General features: G+C 42.1%; 2 protein-coding genes and 2 long non-coding RNA genes across 5 annotated transcripts; 3 read left to right on the plus strand and 1 right to left on the minus strand.

Moving 5' to 3' along the window:
- The first annotated feature begins 97 nt into the window (after positions 1-97).
- On the plus strand, positions 98-945 carry LOC117204974. Its single transcript, XR_004487164.1, has 2 exons — positions 98-388; positions 457-945. It is a non-coding gene; the product is annotated as an uncharacterized LOC117204974 (long non-coding RNA).
- Positions 946-1,535: 590 nt separating this feature from the next.
- LOC117204972 (diuretic hormone class 2) lies at positions 1,536-5,898 on the minus strand. Its single transcript, XM_033442919.1, has 4 exons — positions 5,752-5,898; positions 3,358-3,462; positions 2,624-2,716; positions 1,536-2,510 (listed from the first exon to the last, which is right to left on the minus strand). Exons 2-4 carry the CDS (start codon positions 3,441-3,443, stop codon positions 2,378-2,380), a joined length of 312 nt encoding a protein of 103 aa, XP_033298810.1. The 5' UTR covers positions 3,444-3,462; positions 5,752-5,898; the 3' UTR covers positions 1,536-2,377.
- Positions 2,484-4,498, plus strand: LOC117204975. The gene is made up of 2 exons (XR_004487165.1): positions 2,484-2,572; positions 3,317-4,498. It is a non-coding gene; the product is annotated as an uncharacterized LOC117204975 (long non-coding RNA).
- Positions 5,899-15,293: 9,395 nt separating the features above from the next.
- Positions 15,294-22,789, plus strand: LOC117205018 (hybrid signal transduction histidine kinase B-like). Of its 2 annotated transcripts, none has more exons than XM_033443035.1 (2): positions 15,294-16,375; positions 18,236-22,789. In XM_033443035.1, the coding sequence occupies exons 1-2, from the start codon at positions 16,271-16,273 to the stop codon at positions 19,967-19,969; spliced, it is 1,839 nt and encodes a 612-aa protein (XP_033298926.1). In that variant the 5' UTR covers positions 15,294-16,270; the 3' UTR covers positions 19,970-22,789. The 2 variants fall into 2 exon arrangements, with proteins under 2 accessions (XP_033298926.1, XP_033298927.1); XM_033443036.1 differs by lacking the exon at positions 15,294-16,375 and adding an exon at positions 17,573-17,914.
- Positions 22,790-25,153: the final 2,364 nt, after the last annotated feature.

Genomic DNA, 25,153 nt, shown 5'->3' on the forward strand with positions numbered 1-25,153 from the left:
TTTGTAGTTGATCCAATTTATTACGAAGAGTGTGTGTCTATTTTTTAAAGGATGCTTTTCTCTTCCTGACCTCTCTGCTGCAATTAGAGTCCCACTATTTGATAGAATTCCTGGTCTTTGTGGAATTTTTTTCTGGAATTATTTCCTGCAATAGTTGTAGTCATGAGATAATGGTAGTCATAAGATATTCATATTTATCTATAAGTGACAACTCATCATATTCTTTGCCCATTAATAGGTGATAGTGTGACTCCATTTCTAATCTATATTTTGTTCAGTCGGTACTGATGGAGGAAATTCTGTGTGATTTTATGATATGTACATGTTTTTGCATATTTGCAAGACATGCTCTGGAGGAATGATTTGAGCCCATACTGTCATCTAATTGGTACGTTGATAAAATTACATTCCGCAACAACTATATCAAAACATCAATCTACAAATCAAAAGGCACAGGTTAGGGTAAATAGAAAATACTGGCTTGGGTAAATAGAGCTAGAGTGTATCACTACAATCTGGCAGCCTCCTTGACAAAGATTAGCATATTACAAGACTCAAGATGTGACTATAGCACTCACATCGAAGAAATAATTTGTATCTTGTGGGCCTGCTTCTTACACAGGTATGAAAGATAAAAATTTATACAAAATCACAGAAAGAACGGATGGACTCTGCTCTACAGAATCCACATATTTCTTAAAGAACCCAAGATACAGAGCATCAAAGATATAGATAAATTTGTAGAAGCTTCATATATCACCATGTAACGAGAATAATTATGTTAAAATTCAGAGACAACAAAGAGTACTAAGCTTTACCTAACTGAAACCTTACCATTGTACAGATATTTTCTAATACATAAGTCTGAAGCTAGATGTACATTAAAAAGACTAAAAAGAGAATGCTAGATTAAAGATTAGGATTAAGTACTAGATTAAGATTAAATATTACAGATTGTGCAATTATTCGAATTTTTAGTTCTAAGTTAACTATATTTATACCTTGATATTGCTGTTATATTGTTAATATTCAACACTCTTGATGTAACATGAAGCTAGATTTAAAACTAAGACTGAGCACTAGGTTAAGGTCTAGTATTACAAATTGTGCAATCACTCGGATTTTTAGTTCTAAGCTCAGTATTTTTACTTGATATTGTTGTTATATTATTGATATAGTGTTAATGTGGCTTATAGACCCATAAAAGTCTAAAGCTTGTATTCATTAAAAAAGATATTTTGATATTCTCAGTCATGGTGTAATATACTTATGTTCTCGACAAGTGTACCGAAATGGTGGGAAATGCGCTATCAGGGAGGGGGATATTTTGAATAAAATGGGTGAAAGGTAACTACTATGGCAATGTTTCAAGATCCTAGTAAATACTTTATTTGTCTACATTCTGCACTAGTTTTTCCGGTTGATTTAACGGAATCCTTGCATTCTTTTGTTTATGATAAAAGAAAGAAGGGAGAAGAGAGAAGAGGAAGGATAAGGAAAAGATAATAGCAAAGGTAATGTAGAAACGAAAGGTATATGTATTGGATTTATTTTCGTTAATTTTACATAAAACAGCGTATTGATACGCTAATAGTCGAATAGCATTCGTTCGAAAATACAATATGATGTATGTAATTAGTTGGAAACGAAATAGACATAATGTACAAGTATTTAAGCTGCATGTACGACAGGTATCGATATCAGTTTATGAATGCAAAATAGATGCACGATCGGCTACAATTTAACGCATGCGACTGAAAGATAAATTACAGAATTCACAGTTGACCATTTAAACTTGTGCGTTTCCAATAATTATTAATGGTTTCTATTTTAACGCTTGATTGTGTTATATATATCGTATCGCCGATGGGTAGGTTTGTCGTATTATTTTACTATTCTTTCCACATGTTCGTATATATGCTTGTAAACGCAGGAATACGCACTCTGGTACGTAAATATGAATGGAATAACTTTATGACTAGAACAATGACTAGAATGTAACCGACATTTAACTGTCTTGATGTTCTAAATTTTAAAGAAGAAAGAAACCGAGGAAAAAGAAGGAACAATATGTTTCATGAACAAAAATTTTCAGTATACCGCGTATATGCGAGAGATCTGAGATAGAAATGATTGATTGCACGCACGAACGATAATTTAAAAGAGAAATCGATTTGACTCAAGATTGATTTACTAATTGATAAGGGCTAAAGCAGCCAAAATTTGTCGGGTTGCAGAATCACCTTACAACAGGGGCAAAGGCAAGAAAAGGAACGAAAGAACGAACGAACGAACGAGCCCGTGCAAGTAAACATTTATGACGTTAGAGCTTAAAGTCGAAATGAGATTGATCAAGCGAACCAGTACGTTTCTGAATCTAGGGTTGTTCGGAACGACGTCGTCGGCCAGGTCCTCCGGCGTAATTCGCCGCTGCTAATCCCATCAAATGTTTTGCAGCTTGAGACCCGCTGAATCCGCGACTCAAACCTAAGTCCAGTCCCCGTTTGTTACTGTAAAAAGAAGCCACGGATGGTGATTAGAGTGCGAAACTTTGACAATGAATGCCAAATATGTATGTATTGCACTGGTATTAACTTTGTAAAGATGGTTACTTTTCACTCACTTTTCAAGCTCTGGATTACGTATCATGGTGTGACCAAGCCGACTAATTATTTCCATTAGAGCTTCCGGATCTTCCTCCCAGTAACCTTGTTGTCTATAATGTAAAAGTGTCAATGTCTTTTAACAAAAGCATTTGCGCCTAGTTGTGAAACATTGACAGCTTTACTTTGCATAATGCTAACAATGATTTTCATTGAGTACACGGCCAAGCTTTTTTCGCTGAAATTGTTCGCGGCACTCTCATTTCATTTAACGACGTTTAACTATCGAATTTATAACTTTTCCATTCTGGGTTATACACGCATACGCGATACTCTGTAACAGTGGAACAAAAAGACATAACAATGGCAGTCTCTTTACTTTTAGATAGACGGAAGAACCGTTTCCTCTCATTAAACGACACCTCGTCAAATGAAACTGGGTTAAACTTTCTGACACTGCCAGATGCGTCTTTCGTTCACCTTGTATATGCGTATCTCTTTTTCTCTGTTTCTTAGACACATAATACGACTGTGCTTATTCATGTTTCTATCTATATTGTCCTGCTATGAATCGCGCATTTTGCAGTATCTCTTGTTTCATCTCGTCTCGTCTTGTCTAGCGTAGTTCCGTGCCGTATCATACATCCGTTTTCGTCTCAATATATTTCGACTAGCGATACTACGAAAGATCGATCGACCAAGCAAATTTGTAGGAAAAAGTGAATAAATTGATTGCCAAAGATGAGAGACTTACGGCGCGGCATTCGTCGAGAGGTTCGAAGATACGAAAAGAGCCGCAACCACCAACAGTATGTAGAACGATACCATCCTTTGATGCATCCTCGAAATTTTTTCAAATCTGAAAGTGAAGTGGTTTCATTGTATAATATTAATCGATTCATTCAACGCACCGTTGCATACATGTGCATGTTAAGAAACGATCAGGATGAAATTGATCAAAATATACGTTTCCCGAGTTGGAACTCCAGTTAGAGCTCCAGTTGGAACGTCTATACGTGTCGGTGAATATAAACTATTCGGAGAAATAAGGAAAAGAAAGAAGAAAGAAGAAAGAGAAAGAGAAGAGAAATCAAAGTCCTTAGTCTTTACTATTTTTCTTTTTTCAAACTACCGGAGAGAGAAAGGTAGGCGCACTCCGCGACTATAGCGACTAACAAACTATTCAAGCCACAATCTAAGAAGAAATTCTAGGAAGGAAAGAGCGATCGTGGCAAACTTTTCGAGCAGGTCTCTGCATCGTATTCTTACGATTCTCAACAGACAGTTCCATACAGCAGCATACTATCGTAACAGTAAAAAGGTTCATTTGCGAAACGTTACATACACATATATGCACATACATGTACACATATGTGTGTCTTTTGTCCTTAAAATGTTTTTGTAAGCAGTGATTGGGATTATTCGAAGCTTGTAAGGTCCAAGGAAATTGTGTTTTCATTGAAACGAATACCCGAAAGTTTATGGCACGCTTCAGATTACAGCGACGCTTTCCAATTTCTCTTAGTATCGATGTTCGTTCAATTAGTATTTTATTGGAAGGCAATCACGAGTTGCTTTCAGCGTGCCGAATGGCCGTAACACAGGATAATTGGATTCAGCGCTTCCGATAATTGATGTTGACGATACGTTTTCACGCGTGTACTTACATTCGTTAAGAACAACTCGATACTCGAATACACAAACATTTTCAAATGTTTAAATATCACAATTCTCTGTGGGATTCTAAAAGAACTATTCCATCCACCGTATTGGAACTTGTTTAAACCGGGAAGAATCGAAAGAAAATATTGGATTTCGAGAAAAATGAAAATCAAAAAAGAAGCGAGATAAAGGGGTGTGCAGATAACGAGAAATTAAAAGAATCGTAGCAATTACTTTCGTCTCTTTCGTTTTTTCTATTTTTTGCCACCTTTCATGCCCCGTATTTCGCAATTCTGTCTGTTATACCCCGTATTCCGATTTCCGCTTTTCATTTTCCGCTTTCCGCTTTCCCCTTTCTGTTTTCCGTTCTCCGACGACTAAGCAGCGCGGTATACTCGCAACAGGGTGAATCGCGTTCGATCAGCCATGAAAATTCAACCACGAAGAACAGCTGCGCGTATCGTCTTCCTTATCCAATTAAGATTCGAGAAGTGGAAATATCGTATAGATTGCTATTTGAAAGTAAATGACAAATCGAACAGCTGTGAACTGGAGAAAATATCGCGATACCCGTATTTGCCATAAACTCGATTGTTTTTTTTTTTTCAGTCTATTAATTTCTTTATGAAGAAGGAGAGACGTTTATCGCGAATGCAATGGCTCGATGTGACGAAAAGAACGCAGCAACAAGTCAAATTACCTGTCGGCGTACCGTTTAATTTTTGCATCGTGAAACGAATAGATCGGACGTGTCGCGAATTACTTTCATTCGAACATTGAAAGAATTTATTATGTGAAACTGAATATTTCTCCGTGAGTTTATTTCGATAATCATTGCAACGTGGAGGTTTCGTCTTAGCGAATTCGCTCACGTACTTATTCTAATTTCGAGTTCGGTTCGAAGCGTGCATAAAAATCGAACGGTAGGAAAACCCGAGAAATGTCAGAGAAGAAGAGAAACAATGGTTGGATAGTGGTCGGAGACAGTGGAGATACAAGAAGGAAAATAGGTGAAACAGAAAAAGGAGAGTAGGAATTATAAATGCGAAAGATTTGTTAAAAGCAGGAAACCGTATTCTATTTAAACGCAACGGAGTTGGCAGTTTCTTCGGTTTAGAAACGCGTCGTTTCCACAATGAAATGATTACAAGATTTATATGGATAGAAAATATTCATAGAGTGAATGATCATCGGAACTGTGGTTCCTGTTAAAATTCGTTATTCGTACGTTTATTTTCTCTCGTAACTCGGACAACTCGTTCGTTCTTCTCTTTCGTTGAAAACTTTAAAAATTTCCGTATACTTTGAGATTCGTTTACGCCGCGTACAAGTGTAAGAAAGGCCAAAGGGAAGTATGCAGAGTCAGTTGACAAAACGGGCACGCGTATTTAATCTCGTGTTAACGAAAACGAACAATCGAAGAAAAAAGGGAAGAAAAGAAGGAACAAAGGAAGAAGCTAATGTTGCACTAGGTAGTTGCACTTACCTTATCGGGATACGATAAACGAACGAACACCGGTAGAGTTGTTCTTAGATAGATTGTTCAGCTAGATTGTTTCTTCGACGACGGAGAATCCCGCTCTGCGAATACGACTCTGCTCTTCACGGTTTATATAAGTCCGCGGCTTTACGGCGCTTGTTTCATCCCCCATTTTCATCCCCATCCCCACCCCATGGTACCCCTAAAGACTTTCCTCGACCAATCAAACGGATCCGTGTACTACCCCGTCCGAGCTTCCTACCCTCGATTCTCGTATATCGTTCCGGTAACCACCAACGAGCGTAACGCGAACTCAACCGCGCGCACTACTATCGCCGAATCAACCATTCTTCTTCGTTCTCTTTCTTTCTTCCTGTTTCATCTTTTTCCCTTCTTTCCTTTGGTTTTTTTTTCTCCCCTTTGTTTTCAGAGCAAGCAGAACAAGCAAAAGTCGCAAGTTGAATCGCCTCGTGTACCAAACTCGCAAGAGTTTCATAGCCTTCGGAGAATATTGCGATAAGCGTTTTGTACATGTAACCGTGTTACGCTATATAAAAAGTTAAATAAATGTAAAAGGTTCGATGAATCGATTGGAGTGTTTTTGAAAGAAAACAGGAAAATCAGGGAAGAAAATACCATCTGGTTGGTCGTTAGTCACGTTTGATTCATCGATAACAACTCCTTGGACGTAGAGGAATACACAACTGGAGCGAGTTTCGTCCATTAAGCTTACCATTTTATTGCCACTACTGTTTACTACCCTATGAAAGTCTCGCTATGATAACAATCGTTCGGATCGGTTCTTGGTTTCAAGTCGCGTGCGTACGAAGATATTAATTATCCGATTCTGTGATTAGTCTTTCGTGGAAAAGAGGAAATCTGAATGTGAAGCAGTAGTGACAGTTGCTAAATCGGTGCCGATTTATCGAAAAATATGCTTACCGAGAATCTCATTCGTACAGTCATATTCGCAATCTATGGTAAACGCGCTCCTTTTTCCTTCTGCGCTTGATCGATTCGATTAATCTTAAGATTAAGTTTGAAATGACAGTCGAAAGAGGAGGAAAGGAACAAGCATCAAAGCGCAACTATTATTCTCTGATCGTTTTTCTCGACTAGGTCAATCTACGAGAGCCTTTCCCTTTTGATCGCGGTAATATATGTCCATAAATATACCGTTACTTACACTTATCCTTTTTGTCCATCCTTTGAAACGGAATAACTTTTTCAAAATTGGACCGAATGACGAGCTTTTTCGAGAAACTAAACTATTACTTTACTAGGCGAAGAAACATTTGGAGATAATTGCAATTGGGATGGCGGGCAAAATAATAAATGTCGATTTTTACAGCTTTCTTGTCTGAGCCTGTCATGAATATTTAAGAAATATGTTTCGCAGATTTATATAACTATATCAGTTATCTGTATACATGCTGAAAATCTCATCGAAATCATTGCGAAACATCGATGATACAGTAAAAAGCGACAAGCATCGGAAGATGTAAGAATCTTTAGATCTATAAGCCGAAGGTCGCGAGAAACTGACCATTTTTACCATTTTTAACAGTTTGCAACTCATAGCAACGTCGATCGATTTTGACGAAATTTTTAGCAGATATACAGTATACATATACAGTATATTTAACGTGTATAGGTAACTCAGATAAATCTACAAAACGTATTTTGTAAATTTTTATTACTGGCTCGAATAATTTTTTTACGCATATCTAATAAACTGATGCAAATCGTTTGATCGAATCTAAAAAAAAAAAGTTATTCTGCTTTAAAGGATAGACAAATATAAGTAAACTGTATATATTGTCACATGTTAGACTGCATTTCGAAAGCGAAATCTTTGTGAAAGAAAGAACGACCGCGCGATTCGACCCTCGGATCTCCAAACGGATGAAGCGGCTACTGCGATTCGCTCTGTTTTGATCAATTCCTTTCGCATAGCGAGGATCCAAAGATAAAAAACGGAAATGCTTTCGTATCGATTCGTCTTTTCGCGTTTGTTTCTTGTTCCTTTTTCTTTCTTTTTCCCTCCTTCACTTTTTCCATCCAACATACATATTTACAGGAATTCAAGAATCACCTTATTACCGTTTATTGCGGCGTCTATACATAATTCGTCCCTTTCGTAGGGCGCCGTCTACCATTGTCGGTCGGCATGCAAATCACCCAATATGTAGTCCATTTTAGTAATATCTCTGAAATGGTGGTGCTTACTTTAAATAAATGATCGTTACGAACCTCGTGCGTTATAAAAGAGCGAATAAATTAACTACATGTATATCATCAATTGCGTGTACGGTTTGCATTCCTATAAAGGATACGTCCGACAGTTACCTTTAATCGAGCGTGAGGTGATTCCTTATCAAAAAATAGGAAGAAAGTCTAGAATATAATTTTGTCATATGACGCTTCGTTTTCTGTGAAAAATCCAATTTGAAAATTTGTCAAAGCGAAGTGTCCATGGAAGAATTGTATTCCATATTTTCTTCGTATCTTTTCATCGGGAATCACCCAGTGCTCCGCTTCTGTATAACGAGAGGACTCACCCTCTACCATAGCGAGGACGCGATGGATCGTCCAGAATATTGCAACATCGAGAATTCTTTATCTTGGCGAAACTGCAAACTAATGAGAGGTAAGAGTAGACGAGCTGTGGAAATAACGGAAATAGAATATACGAGTGAGAAAGAGAAGGAGAGGAAAGGAGAAATCTTATTCATCCGCTAAAGTAACCTTTTAATCACTTCCGATTACGTAAATCAATTTCAGTGGCGCGCGCGACTATGTCTGTTTCCTTTTGGAGATTGATTTATTGGTTATCAATTTGTTAGTTGGAAGCACGACGAGAAGAATTCAGATGAAACGAAAGATCGAGTAATACCAACGGAGGTAAACCAAAGAGAAACAGCAAGTAAACAGAGAGAGAGAAGAAAGGAAACAACGAGGAGATAAGAAATTGGAAAAAAATCAATGTTTTTCGTTTACTCGTGGCTTTTTCCTATAATTCCAAACACTGTTCTTCTTCCCTCTCTTTTCCTCTCTCTGTCTCGTTCTATTTTTATTGGACGCGTTTGGTTCGAGAATTTGCGCTCCTCGTGCGAATCGAAATATCGCAGGAAACGATATCGTTAGACGTTAAAACGAAATAACCCTCCCGGTTTTATGGAATATTTGTCGAGACATAAACTAGAAATCAATCCGATACGGCCAGTGTGCCCGCTCGATTCATTTGAACGTTCGAGATCGTGCTTTCGGAGAAGTTGAAGTTAAATTGAAATATATCGCAAGAATTATTTCGTTCGAACATGCGATGTAAAAATTTTGTAGGTTAAAATTTCTTTCTCTCCCCCCGCCCCCATCTCTCTCTCTCTCTCCGTCTCTCTCTCTTTGTGAAAAGAAGAGAGATTTCTTCCATGGTTCTTTTCAATTCAGTACAGTTACCTCGATAGAATTGCCTCGGCTGATTGTTTCCCGGTTTGCCCGATGTATCACGTTCTTTATGTGGTTTCGAACGTTTCATCGGGATAGAGACGATTTGGCGCCAGGAGAAGTATACGTGTAAGTATGTGTACATCTGTTTAGCAAGATGACAGAAAGCCTGTAGGCTGTAGCAACTGCAGTAAGAATGGTAGTCGTATTACAGGCGTATCCCATACGTTATTATTCACTCACGTTTTCACGTTTTCTTTGGGGCAAGCGATTCGTGGATTCCTCGATTTCCTGTAAAATCAAGTAGTCGCAAAATCAGGTACTCCACGAAGCAACTTCCCATTCCGAAATGATAACTTCCGTCCCTCAGTCTCTCACTCTTCGTCATTCTCTCTCTCCCTCTCCCTCTCTCTCTCTCTCTCTCTCTCTCTCCAGGGAACGAAGAGTCGATCTAACGATTTTCCAAGGATCAAATCCTATCGAGAGGAAACCAGTCGATGGCGAAGTTAGGAGAGTTACTCACAAGCAAACGGTCGTCGATTAGTTGATCGTACATACTTGGTTCTAAACTTCATCCCCAATCTACGTTATACCTATCGCATATTATAAGTTGGGTTAGCTTCTTTCTCGGGAGACCTGATATTTCTCGCGTGTTCATGCTGGTGTATTCGTGCTGTATTTCTGTCGTACTGCTGTCTCGTTATAATTAAAATTTATTGTTTTTGTACTCGACCAAGCGTACGTGATGGCGCACGCGGTCGAAAAGAAAAGCGGGTAGGGAAGGGAAGGAAAAGAAAAGGGAAGAAGAGAAGCAGAGGTATGAGTTGCAGAAACAAACGACAGTGATCAGTAATTACAGGTGACACTGATTGTTCGACTTAAAATACACGGTAAAATAGTTAAATCGTATCGATTCGAGAAGCAAACTAGTCGATCTTAAGGTAAGAGAAAAGGAAGATTCGTATGTATCGTGAACTACGTATTACGTGGTGTTCCACGTGTGCACATGCAACGACGCTCGCACCCAACGACCTGTACAGCTTTTAAAAATTACGATACTCTCGCCTCGAAGAGCGTTAACGTTCTAACAGAATTTCAACTTGGTCTATTCCGCTCCAAAGAAAATCGATTATACGTTATTCGTTATCCGTTATCTGCTCTGAAGAGGAAAATTAATGTTTCGTTAGAGGAAGATTCAGTGAAATTTAAAACAGTTAAAACACCTTCCCCGTTTAATAGAATTTTACGCTTAAGTAGCAAGGAAGTGACTTACCGATATATATAGTATCTATGCGTTGTATATTCCGTACTATGGTATCGACTGATTCGTAAACGATTTTGGATCGGTCGATTTGCAAATCCGAAGACAATGCACGACGCAAACGAAAAAAGGGTTTGAAAAAAGAGTCGTATGACTTTTACAGCTTCTATTTCTGTCGGTCTACTTTCAAATGAGCCGCGCTGGATGAAGGACGCGAAGGGAAGATAACGACGATGTTCTGTTTAGCCGACTGCGACTGTCCCGAAATATTCTACTTTATCGATCGTAGGAAAACGTACGTAATTAAAATCATAGATGTTTCGACTTATCGTTACTAGATACTGCTGGTTAAGAAGGAAATTGGCTCAAAAATCGCGGAGATAGTTTCGGATACGTGTATACTCTCTAAAACGTAATATGTATATACGTATCTTATATATGTACATACCTATGTATAGTTAAAAAAGTATACACGCTTGAGAGAAAGGATATAGGATTTTATTCATCCGGGTACCCGCAGCCACATCCATGGCCACTTCTACAATCGCCGTGAATAAGCGTATCGATATCGTATCGCAACGCATCATCGAAAAGTGCTATCGCACAACCGGTGTTTACGATTTTGTCATAGAAAAACGCTCGCGTGAGACAAAAGAGGTGCGTCACGTATCAAATGCATCGACATGTCGCGGTCGTTGTGGTAGTCGTCGTCCTCGACGACAAACGTGGAGTAAATGTGCAAAGATGCGAACTTTACTATTTCCTCCACTTTTTTTCTCTTCGTCTCGAATTGCATGAATAAATAATGCGTTAGATTAATAAAACATATGTATTTGCGTCGAAAACAGGAGAATCCTCGACACGAGGCATAACAGTAGAACCGATGTACGGTTATTCGCGCAGGTGTAGCATCGTTGTTTCACACCTGTTCTTTCGATCTTTCGAACGAACCGATAACGCAAACTTTCCCATCAGGTAAGGCTCGTATCGCACATTCGTTAGTCGCGGGGAAATTCGTCTCGTTGCTGCGAGTCATCCATGTACTTTTATCCTTTGGCCGATTAGTTTCGAGAAAGGAAAAGGTAAGGACGATAAAGATAAATACCACGCGGTAACGCAAGGCAGGTGCATGGTTCGAGAATCGAGGCGCGACTCTCCACTTCTCTTTAGCTTCGATATCGTTTGTCGTGTCGTGTATCCACAGTAGCGCCTAGTATTCCATCATTTTCTTTCTTTCTGCTTGTGTTTGTTTACCTACATGACAACTTACCTACCTACGAACCTACGTACTTACCTACCTACTTATCTATCTACCTACCTACCTATTTACTTACCTACTCGCTTGCCCGTGAGTCTGTCTATCTAGTCACCGACCGATTCAACGATCCTCTTCTTTGTGTTCGTACTTGCCTATCGAAGTTATTTTGCAACCTTGACGAGAAATGGAAAATACATTGGCAGAGAAAAGGCTGTCGCGTTTCGATTAATGGTACGACCTCGTTCGAATATCCATGGAGAAGTTAAACGAAGCTAGTTGATAGAGAGAGGGAGAGAGAAGGAAAGGAAGAACTCTTCCTTTGAAAATCATTCTGTTTTTAATTTCTTTTTATTTTCTGATATCACTCGATGAATAGAGCTGAAGTATGACGGTTTTGAGTTTAGGAATCCATTTGGGAAACAGCAGTCATGCGTTTTTAATATTTTGCAATTCTTCGTCCACTGTATGACTTACCTTAACGTGATAATACAGACGATATTTAAACGATAAATTTGATTATTTATCTAACACATATCGTGTTCAAAGCAGCTGAATATCTCTTTATTATCAATATATGAATCGATTTGTCAAATAACATTTTCGATAAGGATTACCGACCGCCCTCCGGCTGCCAGAAAAATATTTGTACATACAACCTAACTAATACCCCTCCTACTTCTCCATTCCCACGAAACAATATCCAGTTATGTTCGTAGTATGAAGAAAAACGGGCGATCTATCTAGCACGCATAAGGCAGGAAGAAGGCCATACGGGATTTTGCAATCTCTTTCGAGTAATAACTTTTCAACAGGAAGATTCCTATATTTAATTAACTTGGTATCGTTGACCTCTGCTCGATAAGTACGTTCGGTAAATATAAGTTTCGACCAAAAAAGATGGATTCCCAGAGGCAAAGTTAGCACGAAGGGTGTATTACGATGGTTGAAACAACCGGAAACGTAACCATGTAAAATCGTTGTCTCTCGACCCGTCTCATGTACCGTGAACCGTGCCTTAAAACGCGTTTCTCCGTGACCGGTGTAATTTGTCTGGAAATCACCTTCCGATGTTCTCTCAACAGCGAGAAGGAGGAAGAAAAGAGAAGTAAAATAGGTTATGTGGAGTACTGGCGTAAGCAACAGCGCCTCTTTCCGTCGATCTCGAAATACGTATCCAGTTAAGGGAAACGCGTAAATTTACAAAGTCGAATCCTCGATAAGTGATTCGAGTTGGACGTGTTAAACTGGTGCACGGCCGAATAGTCCGCAGCACGCACAGTGCACGCGCACAGTTCAGACAGCTACAAACGGGGCAGGTGAAGTGCACAGCTGCTGGACAGCTGGACAGCTGGACCGATATTCGTTTCCAGGTAGAGTCGGTTCAGTCGCAAACAGTCCCGAAGCAAAACGATCGGTCGAAGTATTCGCGACCAAAGGGAAAACTCACACCTTTATCGCACGTTTGTCCTATAGGGTATAGAATGTACATAAGCGCAAAAAGGAATAACACGGAACGAAGGAAAACCAGCTGGTTCGGTTGTTTCGTTCGACCGGATCCGCCGTTTCCTCCGAGCAAAGCGTCGTCGAATGTTTAAGACGAGACGCGAAGTGTTGACCTGCGCCTCGATGCACGCGTGTATGCTTACACATCTCGGCGTCTACTCGCCTAACCTTTACCATGTATTTTGAAACCATTCGGATGCGCGTACGTATATACGCACACATATATACGCTTATGTATATGGGTCATTGGAACCCTTCGAAGACGGATCGTTTTTCCTAAGGTTCTCACGAAAGACGGGTGCGGGCGACGCGACGTATCGGAACGGTCGATAAGGAGAGCAGATTTCCTGCGATCTTGCTATATACATACGTATAGAGATATACGCGTAGAAACGCTGTTTCGCACCCCTACTAGCGATAATTCTCCATCGTCCCAAACAGCACTGCAAGCAGGAGAATTGCGCAACGTGTCGCGCGCTACGCTGACTCAGACGGGTGAAATGCAGAACGCGGGTGTTCCGTACGATAGTCGTACATCGTACAGTTTCGCAAGGCATAACTCGCGGTCGAGTAGGCGGCCGCTACTTTCCTCTTTGAATCCCAGTTCGAAAGCGTCCGGTTGACTCGGCTTGGCTTGGATAGTCGCGTACAAATGGGAGATATCGGTATCGTTTATCGGCATCGATACCGGTAATCGATAAGCGGAGAAGAGCGAAGCAGAAAAACGGAAACGAAATAGCCGTCGTTGCGATTACGGCCTATGGGTTTCGCCTTGTCCCGTCTATTTGTCTTTTTCTAAATACATACATCGAGAGTACGTACATATATCGAGAAGAAACAATTAGTATTCTCGAGCTGCGACTAGCATCCGGTTAAGTGGCGACAGCCGCTCCCATCGATCGCGTGCGCGCACGACTACAAGCTTGTTTCTTCGGCTCTCTGGCTCGATTCCATTTTCCGCTTCTCCGTTCTGGTCCTTGACGAGAGAGGATGATGGGTCAACGGTTTCACCGCGACTCGCGATCCTAGCGATCGGACCGATGCGACGCTGCGTGGCGCGACATGGCGGTCGCAGCGATCGCAAATATACGCGCCGTATCTTACTTGAGGTACGCGTCCATTTGAGAGCAAAACTATCGTGAGTTATACCGTCGAGTTACTTTGAGAACGACTACCCAATCTGAAGTGACTCGGATAGTCGCTCTCAAAGTAGCGTCCATTTGCGAGAAATAAAAGTCGAGAACAAGTAGCGATAGTTTTACTCTTAAGTGTGTATGTACTTACCTTTACTTTTGATCCGAGTATTTTTCATCCTACAGAACCCTGCCGTATGTCGTACGTTCGATCGGTTTTATTCCTCCTCAATCAACGTAAACAACGCGTTTCTTCGATAACGAGCGACAAGATCGAAGATGAAAATTAATCGATCGTCGTGCAGACGATCGTAATCGCGATAAGACGCGTCGAAAGTCGGACGGGTCAAAACGATTGAGACGATATCGCGACATTTCGCGATACACGGGATACCGAAGAACGGCAGATAGCGGCGACGGAGACGCGTTTAGAAGAAAATCGAATATCCAGGCGATACGATAGCGGTCAACGATCGAGCGCGTATTAAACGATCGCGGATCTTGTATTTTGTACCAAGATTGGGGACTGATAACGCAAGGTAGAGAACGGGAAAGACGATTAACAGAACGAAACAGAAATAACTCTAATACGATCAACCCGATGGATGTTATGATGATCGAAGGAGTCAAAAAATAGTAGGAGGTTAATAAATGGATAAGGAAGAAATAAAGATCTATGTCTGGTGCAGCTACGTCGTACGAGTACGTAAACAAGCGCGCGCGTTACATGTACGTACGTATAAACGCTTAGGAGTGTGTAGTATGGTTAGTGTAGTATATGCTTAAATGGTTGGAGGAGGAAGGATAGAGACGGGAAAGGAAGAAAGAAGAAAGAGAAAAGGGAGCAACGTACAGGGTTTCAGGGTTAAAGAGGGAGAAAAGAGCGGCTGCATCGCGACTGGCTGGAAGTGGAAAGGCAGCGTGTTTACGCGAGTTAGTGGAGGGAGGTGGTACGTCTCAGCTGAGCGTAGTATAGAGGTAGAACGCTGACGCGAGGGCGAGTTAGTTGCGAATGAGCGCTCGTCGGGCGAGCGTCGTTGCGACGTCGGTCGATAATGTCATCTCGTGATCGACGAGCAGCCATCGGATCTTGAGGATCATCGTATATGTGCGCATGAACGTGATCATTCTATGTATACACAGAAAACGCATGATCGAGAGCATACTGCTTGCTACGCGTAGTGTTTTGATACGTGTTTTGTAGAGTGTGCAGTGCGTTGAATAGCAGTACATAACTGTTTTCTTGTTGTTGTCGCGCCGCATCGTGTATCGCGTAGACGCGCATCGCATCGAAATCCTATCGTATTTCTGGAATACGGCCGACGCGCAGACACACGGGCTCCGACGATCAAGAAGAAAGGAAACGCGTGTCCGCGGCCCGTGCGCGCGAATGTTACGGAAAACCGTAACTGCTACGCTTACGTTTGCGATTCTGCCTGAAAGAGTGGTCGCTATCGTGCGTCGCAAATTCGCGGTTTGCCGCCAATCTCGCGCGATCATCTGTCGACTGCCTCTCTCCTAAAATCTAAAACTATCTCTCGCGTATTTACGCCGAAGCAAGCGTAGTGTCGCGCACAGTGCCGTTGCTGCCAGTGATCGCGACAGCGGTAAGAAAAGCACACATACACACGGTAGTGGTAAAAGAAAAAGGAGAGGAAAAAGAGGGGAAAAGCCGAAGGAGGAGGAGAGGAGAGGTGAGAAGAAAAGAAAGAGCTGGTCGAACGAGGTACAGAAGAAGGATACAGTCGTAAACACGGGGAAAGATTCAAGGTCGAGGAGACGCGAGACGCAAAATACTCTTGGCGCGGGAGGCTCGATTTTCTACGAATCGATATCGCAATTTTTCCAAGTGTAGTGTATCGTTCTGAGCATCGGAGACCGAAAGTGAAGTGATATACGAAATTTTCTGTAAATCTCGGCACAAAAATGGTGCCGCAACAGCAAGATAGTCCCTCTAGTTCCGGGATTCCTATGTTTGGTTCGTTGCTTGTGGATAAAAATTCAACGACACCGTACTCGGATGCCACACAGGTATGTAATCGTCGTATTAAACTTCGATATCTCGAAGAACGCGTACGAACACGACGTTTTTATTTGTCTGGTCGTCCCGTACGCGTTAACGTCTTCCATAGATGGATATTATCAATAACAAAACGATAGTCGAAACACTGTTTTCTGCTGATATACCAACGAATATATACATATACGATATAGTATTTGTAATGGCTGATTTTATACCAATAAGCACGGTAGAAACAACGCGCCAGAGTGAGAGAAAGGGAAGAAGGAAAAGGAAAAAGTAACGTGTATCTTGTTTCGTTAATTTCCAATTCGTGGAATTGAGATCCGACGACTTTACATGTTACTACGTGTCGTCGACAGATGGGAGGAAAAACGTTCGTTATAGATTTAAGAAATGAGGAGTAAAAGGTGGATTACAGGTCGCGTCTTCTACAAATTGCAAAGAGGCGACGTGTTTTTTTCCACTTTTCTTTGATTCTTTTCTTCTTCTCCTCGAAGAGAGCAGAGGCAAAATGTTTGCATGCGCGTGTCTAGTTTGATCGTTGCACGGTTATTCCCTGTAAACGTTTTTACACAAAAAAGTAGGTATGCTTATTTATTTCTGTAGCGTTTAAAATACTAACAAAACACCGTCGTCGAACGGAAGAATAGATTATATATTTTTCTCCCTCTCGTTTATTATTCCTGATGACTTTGGATTTCGTTTCAATTTTTGTTGGCGGTACTCGTTCAATTTTTCCAGCTTCTTTCATCATCCTTATTTATCTGTGCTCTTTTGCTCGATAACATCTTTTTCTTCCTTTTCATTCGTCACGATCGCCTTTCGATAAATTCGCCAAGCTATTTGCATCGAAGATATTTTCGAAAATATTTTCCGCTCTTCGTTTCGCGGAATCTAAGAAAGCGTATATGTATATATTTTGGGACGTCGCTTGAAGTGTTTGCTAAAGGTGAGAACGATAAAGGTTAAGCGAATACAGATGCGTTTACAGAAACGATAGAAGCAAAGAAATATATCTATGTGGAATTCGCTTTTGAATAGGCCAGGGTCTATTTCTTGATTTCGCGGCCGTGAATCGAGACACGATCGATCATTTGTGATTCGCGACTTAAAAGCGTCGATAAACGCGATTGATGCGCACATACATGCATCCGTGCTATAAATAAGCGAGGAGTTGGACTATTAGTCGAAAGCTCGGTTCAAACGATCGCAAACGTGTGTACAAGTATCGACGCGTTAACGAACATCTCTCGAAATAGAAATATATCCGATTACGGTGTTAGTTTAACTTTAAGGAAAAGGAAAAAGATGAAGAGACATCGAGGAACGGTTGGGTTCCTATGATGTGTATCACGTGATCCTTATACCGCGAGTAGAGTCGTTGTACTCGCGCACATCACCTTCGTAACCTACATTCTGCCCTTTCGATTTCCACTCTAGTGCGTGTCGAGTAATCGACGCAATATCTAAAAGTATAATGGGCAAGAGATTGCTTGCGCACGCTACGTGTTATCTACTTCTCGACGCTTAGCTTACCATTTAATGAGGTATGTAAATTGGTATCGCTGCGCCAGTGTATAGAACGCACATGGACTTGCTACACGCTACACGGACGCGATCGTTGCTCTCTCTCTCTCTTTCTCTCTCTCTCTCTCTCTTCCTCTCTCTTTCTCTACGATGCGCATACGCGAACGCGACTACGTCTTCGTTTATACGTTTATATACGAATTTACGTCGAGCATCGTCCACTCGAAATACACGGCTTGGTACGCGATACAGTGAACGCCTGGCGTAAAGCGAGAATACATACCTAGGGAAATTTTCCCAGGATCTTTTGATCATTTTCTTTTCTCCTTCTTCTGTTTCAGACGAAGAAGAACAATCCTAATCATATTAAGAGACCGATGAACGCGTTCATGGTCTGGTCACAGATCGAGCGGAGGAAAATATGCGAGATTCAGCCCGACATGCACAACGCGGAGATTAGTAAACGGCTAGGAAGACGCTGGAAGACGTTGGACGAAGCGGAGAGAAGGCCTTTTATCGAGGAGGCGGAAAGACTTCGACAGTTACACATGGTGGAATATCCGGATTACAAGTACAGACCGAGGAAAAAAGCATCAAAACCAACGGGAGGCGGCGGTGGTGGTTCTATAAGTACGAAAGTAAAAGAAGGCAGCAAAAAGCCGCGAAAGTCGGCGGGGGGTGGTATTTCCTCGTCGTCATCGATGGGAGCAACGATACTGGGCAAGAATCACACGCGTAACGATAACAACAACAATACGCATACGACGAGCGGTAGCGCGAACGCAGGAGTGGTTGGTACAATGGTGAAGAGGTTGCAAGCTCACTCCAGCAGTACCAAACCTGTATCGCGTTTGAAGGTCAGACTGGCGCTTGACAAAAGACCTTCTCTCGACTATACTCCTACCCCTCCGATCGTTACCGCCAAAATACCCAGCAGTCCATCATGCGGTACGCCAGATTCTCCGGAATCGGCCAGTTTTTACGAAGACAATTTTCTCGAGTGCGGTTCGACCGCCTCCCGACTTGCCGCCATATCCTCTGGTCCGGCCTCGGTGGAAAATACCGAGCGCCGTACTACGATCAGACACGGTACTACAGCTGTCGTTGGGAAAATCAAACGGGAACCTAGTTTCGAGATGGATTATGAAACGACGTTCGAGCCAAAAGACCGATTGCTGTCGTCGGTCGGACCTGCCGCCTCGAATCCAGCTAACGTTACCTTTTCCACATCCGTCGATGATATGAGTCTACTTTCGGAAAAAAGTTTTCGTACTCGAACACCTTGCCACGACAATCATCATCGCCACCAACATCATCATCAGCAGCAGCAGCAGCAGCACAAGCACGACCTTCGTCATCACTCGCACCTCGAACGTCGATCCAACTCTTTGGTGAAAGAGGAATTAGACACGACGACAGTGGCTCCGACGCCGACAACCGCGACCACCCTCGTCAAGAACGAATCGATCGAGGATATGGATATAGGAATGGAAATGGACATAGATATAGAAATCAAAATGGAAATGGAAACAAATTCGCCGACGTCTGTCGCTAGTATCGGTGGCGGTATTGCCAGCGGTAGCACGAGTAACATCGGCAAAACGACAGCGATGCTGAACGAGCGCACTCAACGTACGTCGTCGAAATGTTCTTCGACCATAGTTACCAGAACCGCTACCATTCCTACCGTCGCACCTTCCGCGATTCAAACTTCGGATCTAGTGTCGACGAACCCAATGGTCAGCGACGCGATGTCGAACGATGACTCGCTAGATGCTAACAGTAACAACATTGTGGTCAACTCGGGGGATGCGACTATTGCCGCGACGGTCGTCAAACTCGAGGAACCTGCCAACAATCCGAGCTTGGCGGATCTTTACTCGCTAACGGATCTATTGCAGATACAACCGTCGGATTTTAAGATAGATCTTGACATGGAAACAATAACCACCGATTTGGATACTTTCGAAACGGCCAGTTCCAGTAGTGGATCACACTTCGAGTTTTCTTGTACACCGGATGTCACAGATATGTTGTCTACTATCGGTGTAGGCAGCGATTGGGTCACGTTTTGAGAGAACGAGAATGGGCAAGCTATCGCTCAGCGGTGCAAAGTCCCGAAATCTCTTCGTCTCACGCGCACTGTCCGCATACTCTGCACAGTCCTTATATCGTTTCCACTTTCTCGTCTATACTACGAACGTTTTAGACGAGGTGGCTGGCTGGCTGCGGCTAATCCGACGATTTCGAGAATGTGCCGCGACACGACATAGATGCAGCACTCGTCTTCTTTGTATATCTCTTGTGTAGTATATTAGATTTAAGAACTATATTTTCATCTGAACGGCATTACTATAAACGAATGGTAGAACAGGGTCTTTTCCCACATCCCTGCGTATGAAGCGAAAACAGAAGAGAGGGAACAGAAAAAAGAAGTATGTGGAGAGTGTTCGCGAGTGTACAGTTAACGACAAATGCAAAGTGAGACGCGTGCAATTTTTCCAACTAAATATTTAAATATTCGTCATCTTCTCGTCTTATTTTTCTTTCCCATCGCTTTATATTTTCGTTTCTTGTATTCGCGTTTGTTACCTGTGCCGTCTTCTTCGTATTTTCGGTTCCCTGTTTCATCAATGGTACCACGCACGGTATACATCATAGCGCTACCCGTTAGAACGAACGTGAATCCTCGATACGCGTAAAACGTTTGATCTCATATTTTCTATTTACCTCTAGAGATACGCAACGCGGCGGTATACGCTTTCAACGAGTAATTTGATTGTCGATATAAACGCAATCGTTAGATCTCTTGTATCTACGTCAAATCTTTTCAACGGGCCAACGCATGCCGAATCGCCAATGTACCAAGACTTGTTGATGACTACACTGCCGATTAAAATATCTTTCTCACACCGAGTCTGCATCGGTTTGCTCAGCAACGCGCATCAAATAATTACCAAACGAATAAATTTACACGCGATATCTTGTGTCTTTGTCTTTATATCTTCGATTCTTCGATCGATTATATTACTAATAATAAGTTGTGATATCGATGCGTATTTTCTTCACACTGCCAATCATTGCCGCGATAACATTGTCTTCGCCATTGGGCAATACCCAGGTTCGCTACAACGTTTGAAATGTTGATGCAACGGATGACACGAATATCAAGAAGGGATGTTGATAGTACCGTGCATATTTTCGAAGTCGAAAATATTGGATGGGTCAGGGAAAGGGAAGTGGGGGAGGGGGGGATTAAGAAAGAGCGAGCGAGTTACTTTTTACACATTGAGCCCGACGACTAATAGGATAAATGCGCGTATAATACGAAGGACCAAAGTATAACGTATAACGACCACTTTTGCCCATTTTCTACTCGTTTGTCCTATCCTATCCTGTTTCCTTGTCCGTCGTGCCTTGTCCGATCTGTAATTCAATAGGCTGTGAGAATATTTTTCGATATAAAGATATGTCCTGTAAGTGATCAGTTTTCAAAAGTTGAGGGCAGCGAGGCAAACGCGAATCACGAGAATCGCAGGAAGAGAGAAAAGGTTTGCTGAGTCGCAACGGGTGGATCGTACCTCGTGTCATATGTTGTGCGAAGGTAAGATTTCGTTCGTAAAGCGTGCGTAAATACGCCTAAAATGGCTGACTGATCGAACTCAGCCTACGTGTATATCTCGGTTCGTTACGTCTACGTGCCGTTTCACACGTTCCCGACATTCGATCGAATTGGTGTTCTTTTCTGTTCTTACACCCGTAATGAAATAGCGCGAGCACGCGCATCTGCCAACAAATTTTCTCGAATATTCGCGTTGCTGAATGACCAGCGTTTCGCGACCGGCGACATTGCGTTCTGTGACTTGACCGCGTACACCGAAAAAATCGTTGACAGTGAACCGTATCGCAACGATAGAAAGAAAAAGATCATCCCTGCTTGTTACGAACGGCGAAAAAAATCACAACCGTGTACGAGTCGTCGACGAGCGTTTGTAATTTATTCCCGTAGATATATAGAAATAAACGAAAACACACCAAAGTGCAATATTACGCGTATGTGGCTCTGTAAATGTGCAAACGACAAAAACAAAAGAATAAATTGTTAACGAAATACGCGCGCAGCAAACAACGGCACGAACGACGCAAAGGCCATAACGATCGTGGTCGAGAGTAAATTTATTTTTTGCTGTCGTCGTCGTCGTCGTCGTCATCGTCGTCGTCGTCGTCGTCGTCGTCGTCGTCGTCGTTCTTGCTGTTATTATTGTTATTGTTGTTGGGAAGTGATGTTGTATCCTCGTATGTATACACACGTATATATACGTAATGCGAAAGAAACTTGAGAAAATGACAGCGAGAAAGCATGGCCGATATTTTTACACGAGATTAAATGTTATACGAAGGTTTATAGCGATCGCATTTAATCGGAAATTCGTTTGAAATCGACGAGTAATGATGAGAGACGCGGGGTCAATGATAACGATAACAATCATTTTATTATATTAATTCACGAGTATCAAGCATTAGTTGCTATTATCTTTTTCATTCTCTTTTCCTTTTAACAGTTCGATAATTAATTTCATTGTTTCTATTTTTCTTTTCTATCGTTTTCGCAGTTTCTTTAGTATATCGAATATTTTTTACTATCTATTACGTATGTAGCTCGTAAGAAAATAATCTCAACCGCTCGTGCATTTTCGTCGATTTCAGTAAACGAAGGACAAACGATATACCATGTATTTTGCACGGATACCGAGGAGAGTAACGTCGGGCGCTCAACGCGTCTAAGAACAAACTATCAACTGTATGTCGTAGATTTAAGTTTTCATCATACACGATAGTGAACTTAGTTGAGTTAATGACTAACTTTATACATGTATAACAACTGTACATTTGTATTTAGCGCTTTGTTTATAATACCTTTCACCTTGTTATTAAGTATCCGATTTATATAATTTTTTTATCGAACTTATTAAAAAAATATTTAAAAACAAAATAAGACGTGGTGTTTTCGATTTCGCCGAACGCGAAGACCTGTTTCCTCCGATCATCGTCGTCGCGTCGTCGCTTGATCGTTCTCCTTCTCCAATTCCTCGTATGTTCTAGATGCGTTCTTTCGTACGATACACTGCGACGAATCGAGCGGCTACGATGCACATACATATGCATGCCGAATTGACACGCGTTCCGAGTCGCGTGTACGATCCAGTCGACGACGACTTCTCTCTACGTAGATCTACGTGCGTATAATCGAGTTTTCGTTTCGACGAAATCATGCTCGCTGCATTATGCCGTGCATACAAATCCGTAGATAATAACGCGCAGTAAAATTATTAATAGTTGTTTGTCGGTGGATGAAGAACGTCGTAATGTAGCAACCATTAACATTGCACGGTTGCATTAACACCGAACGCCTTTCTATTTCGTTGATATCGTGCTAGTCGGCTTGATAATGATTCGTCCAGGTCTTTGAAGAATCTCGTATTCCAGTTCGCGATTGATTTTTTTTTCGCTCGTTGCAAATCCCCTCCAACTTGGATCGAAAACTAGATTACCAGATAGATGGTCGTTCGTAAGTATGCTGTGACATACATATTTATTTGTGTTTTATATTTCTCGAGGTAACGCGTATGCTACGACGCTATTTAATGTACAGCGACACGGTATCGTATAGAACCAAAACGAAATGCGCGACTATCCGTCTCTCTCTTTTTCTCTCTCTCTGTCTCTGTCTCTCTCTTCCCTCGACTCCCGCATATGGAAAGAAGAAAGAGGGAAAGAGAGAGAGAGAGAGGGAGCCAAACGAATCGACCGAACCGAGTTGCGAGTGGTAAAATAATCGCTCAAGGTCTGTGGTGGCGTTGCACCCACTCGTGCGAACAGGCTTGCCAACAGCCATATTCTACTGTTTACATCGCGCGAATCGTACTCATGGTGTGTTGCATCGGCGTCGGCAACCATTATCTATCGGTTTTTCACGCTTTTCTTCCTATCGTAAATGACTGGAAGAAGAGAGAAAAGACGAGGAGCCGCGCGTCCGATCTTGGGAACAAATAAAACGTCGCATGCGAAATCATCGTTACGCGTACGTAACTAGTTGCGTTTCACCTTCGACTCAACTTACATCCTGCTGCTGCTTTTCCTTCGTCACGTTGTAACGGGAATTCGAACCACGATAAAATAGAATCGTCTCGATCGGTGTACATATTATGTACTATGTACACAGGTAAGAAATATCGGCCCGAGATAAGACAGGTGATTTACGACGTAATCGGTTCGATCAACCAACTGAAATCGTTGCTCCCGTTTCTTTTTCCTGGATTACGATCGCGATTGGACTTGGCGTAAACGTAGCGCGGGTCAGTTTGCGAGGATCGACCGATGATACCGATGATACGTACACGGTTATCGACGACGACGAGGAGAAAGAGGATGAGGAGGAAGAAGAGGAGGAGGAGGAGAAGGCGGACGGTTCTTTGAAAGAGAAGAATCGTTTACTTTTGTTGCAGAAATAAAATCGATAGATGGAAGATGGCAGAAAAGAAAGAAATGAAATAAAAAGAAGAAAGAAATAATATGGGGGAGAGGCGAAAGGAGAGAAGGATAGATCGAACGCGAACGAATCGCGCTGCGGGTAGAGGATGCTGCTGGCTGCTGGCTGCATACCGCGAGGTAGCGTATAGCTATCGAGGTCAATGGTTAGTCCAAGGTCCTGAGTTCGAATCTCGCGGTTGAGTTGAACGCGACTCGGCATTTCCTCTCGCGAACAACGATCCCCGTTCGTGGAACGCTCTCGAGGTCGTGATTCGCGTGCGCAACTCGCACAACACCGACAACCATGAGTTTTCGTTTTCTCGCTAGCCGGTTTGGCTGTCGCTTTGTTCGCGACTCAAGATGCGAGTCGCTAAACACCAAATACACATCAGCTCGAGCCAACGGTCCAGCGAAGGATAACGCGACACGAGCACTTCCTGGTGCTGTGCTAAAAAAAAGCGCTACTTTACGCTCGTTCGAGTAGGAAACGAAACAACGGCGATTAACAATCAAGGATAACGTTATCGGAAAAGGGAATGGCGAGAACGAAAAGCGATTGACGTAAGAAAGATCAGCCGGATAGCGAGCAGGGCGATCACGGAGATGACAACAACAACGACGACGACGGTGACGACGACGACGACGACGACCACGACGACGGCGAGGTCGAATCAACGCGCGTAAACATCATAATCTCGCGATAAAGTCGCGACTGATTTATTCGTCGA

The sequence above is a fragment of the Bombus bifarius genome, unplaced genomic scaffold (genome assembly GCF_011952205.1).
Source record: "Bombus bifarius isolate JDL3187 unplaced genomic scaffold, Bbif_JDL3187 scf7180000007986, whole genome shotgun sequence".
Lineage (NCBI taxonomy): Eukaryota > Metazoa > Arthropoda > Insecta > Hymenoptera > Apidae > Bombus > Bombus bifarius.

What these genes read in the sequence shown, in the direction of transcription:
- LOC117204972 (XM_033442919.1), bottom strand. Translation starts at nt 3,443, where the DNA reads ATGCATCAAAGGATGGTATCGTTCTACATACTGTTGGTGGTTGCGGCT. An exon ending in CTCTCGACGAATGCCGCGCC is followed by an intron (nt 2,717 to 3,357) that starts GTAAGTCTCTCA and finishes TTTACATTATAG; the next exon opens with ACAACAAGGTTACTGGGAGG. An exon ending in CGTAATCCAGAGCTTGAAAA is followed by an intron (nt 2,511 to 2,623) that starts GTGAGTGAAAAG and finishes TTCTTTTTACAG; the next exon opens with TAACAAACGGGGACTGGACT.
- LOC117205018 (XM_033443035.1), top strand. Translation starts at nt 16,271, where the DNA reads ATGGTGCCGCAACAGCAAGATAGTCCCTCTAGTTCCGGGATTCCTATG. An exon ending in CGTACTCGGATGCCACACAG is followed by an intron (nt 16,376 to 18,235) that starts GTATGTAATCGT and finishes CTTCTGTTTCAG; the next exon opens with ACGAAGAAGAACAATCCTAA.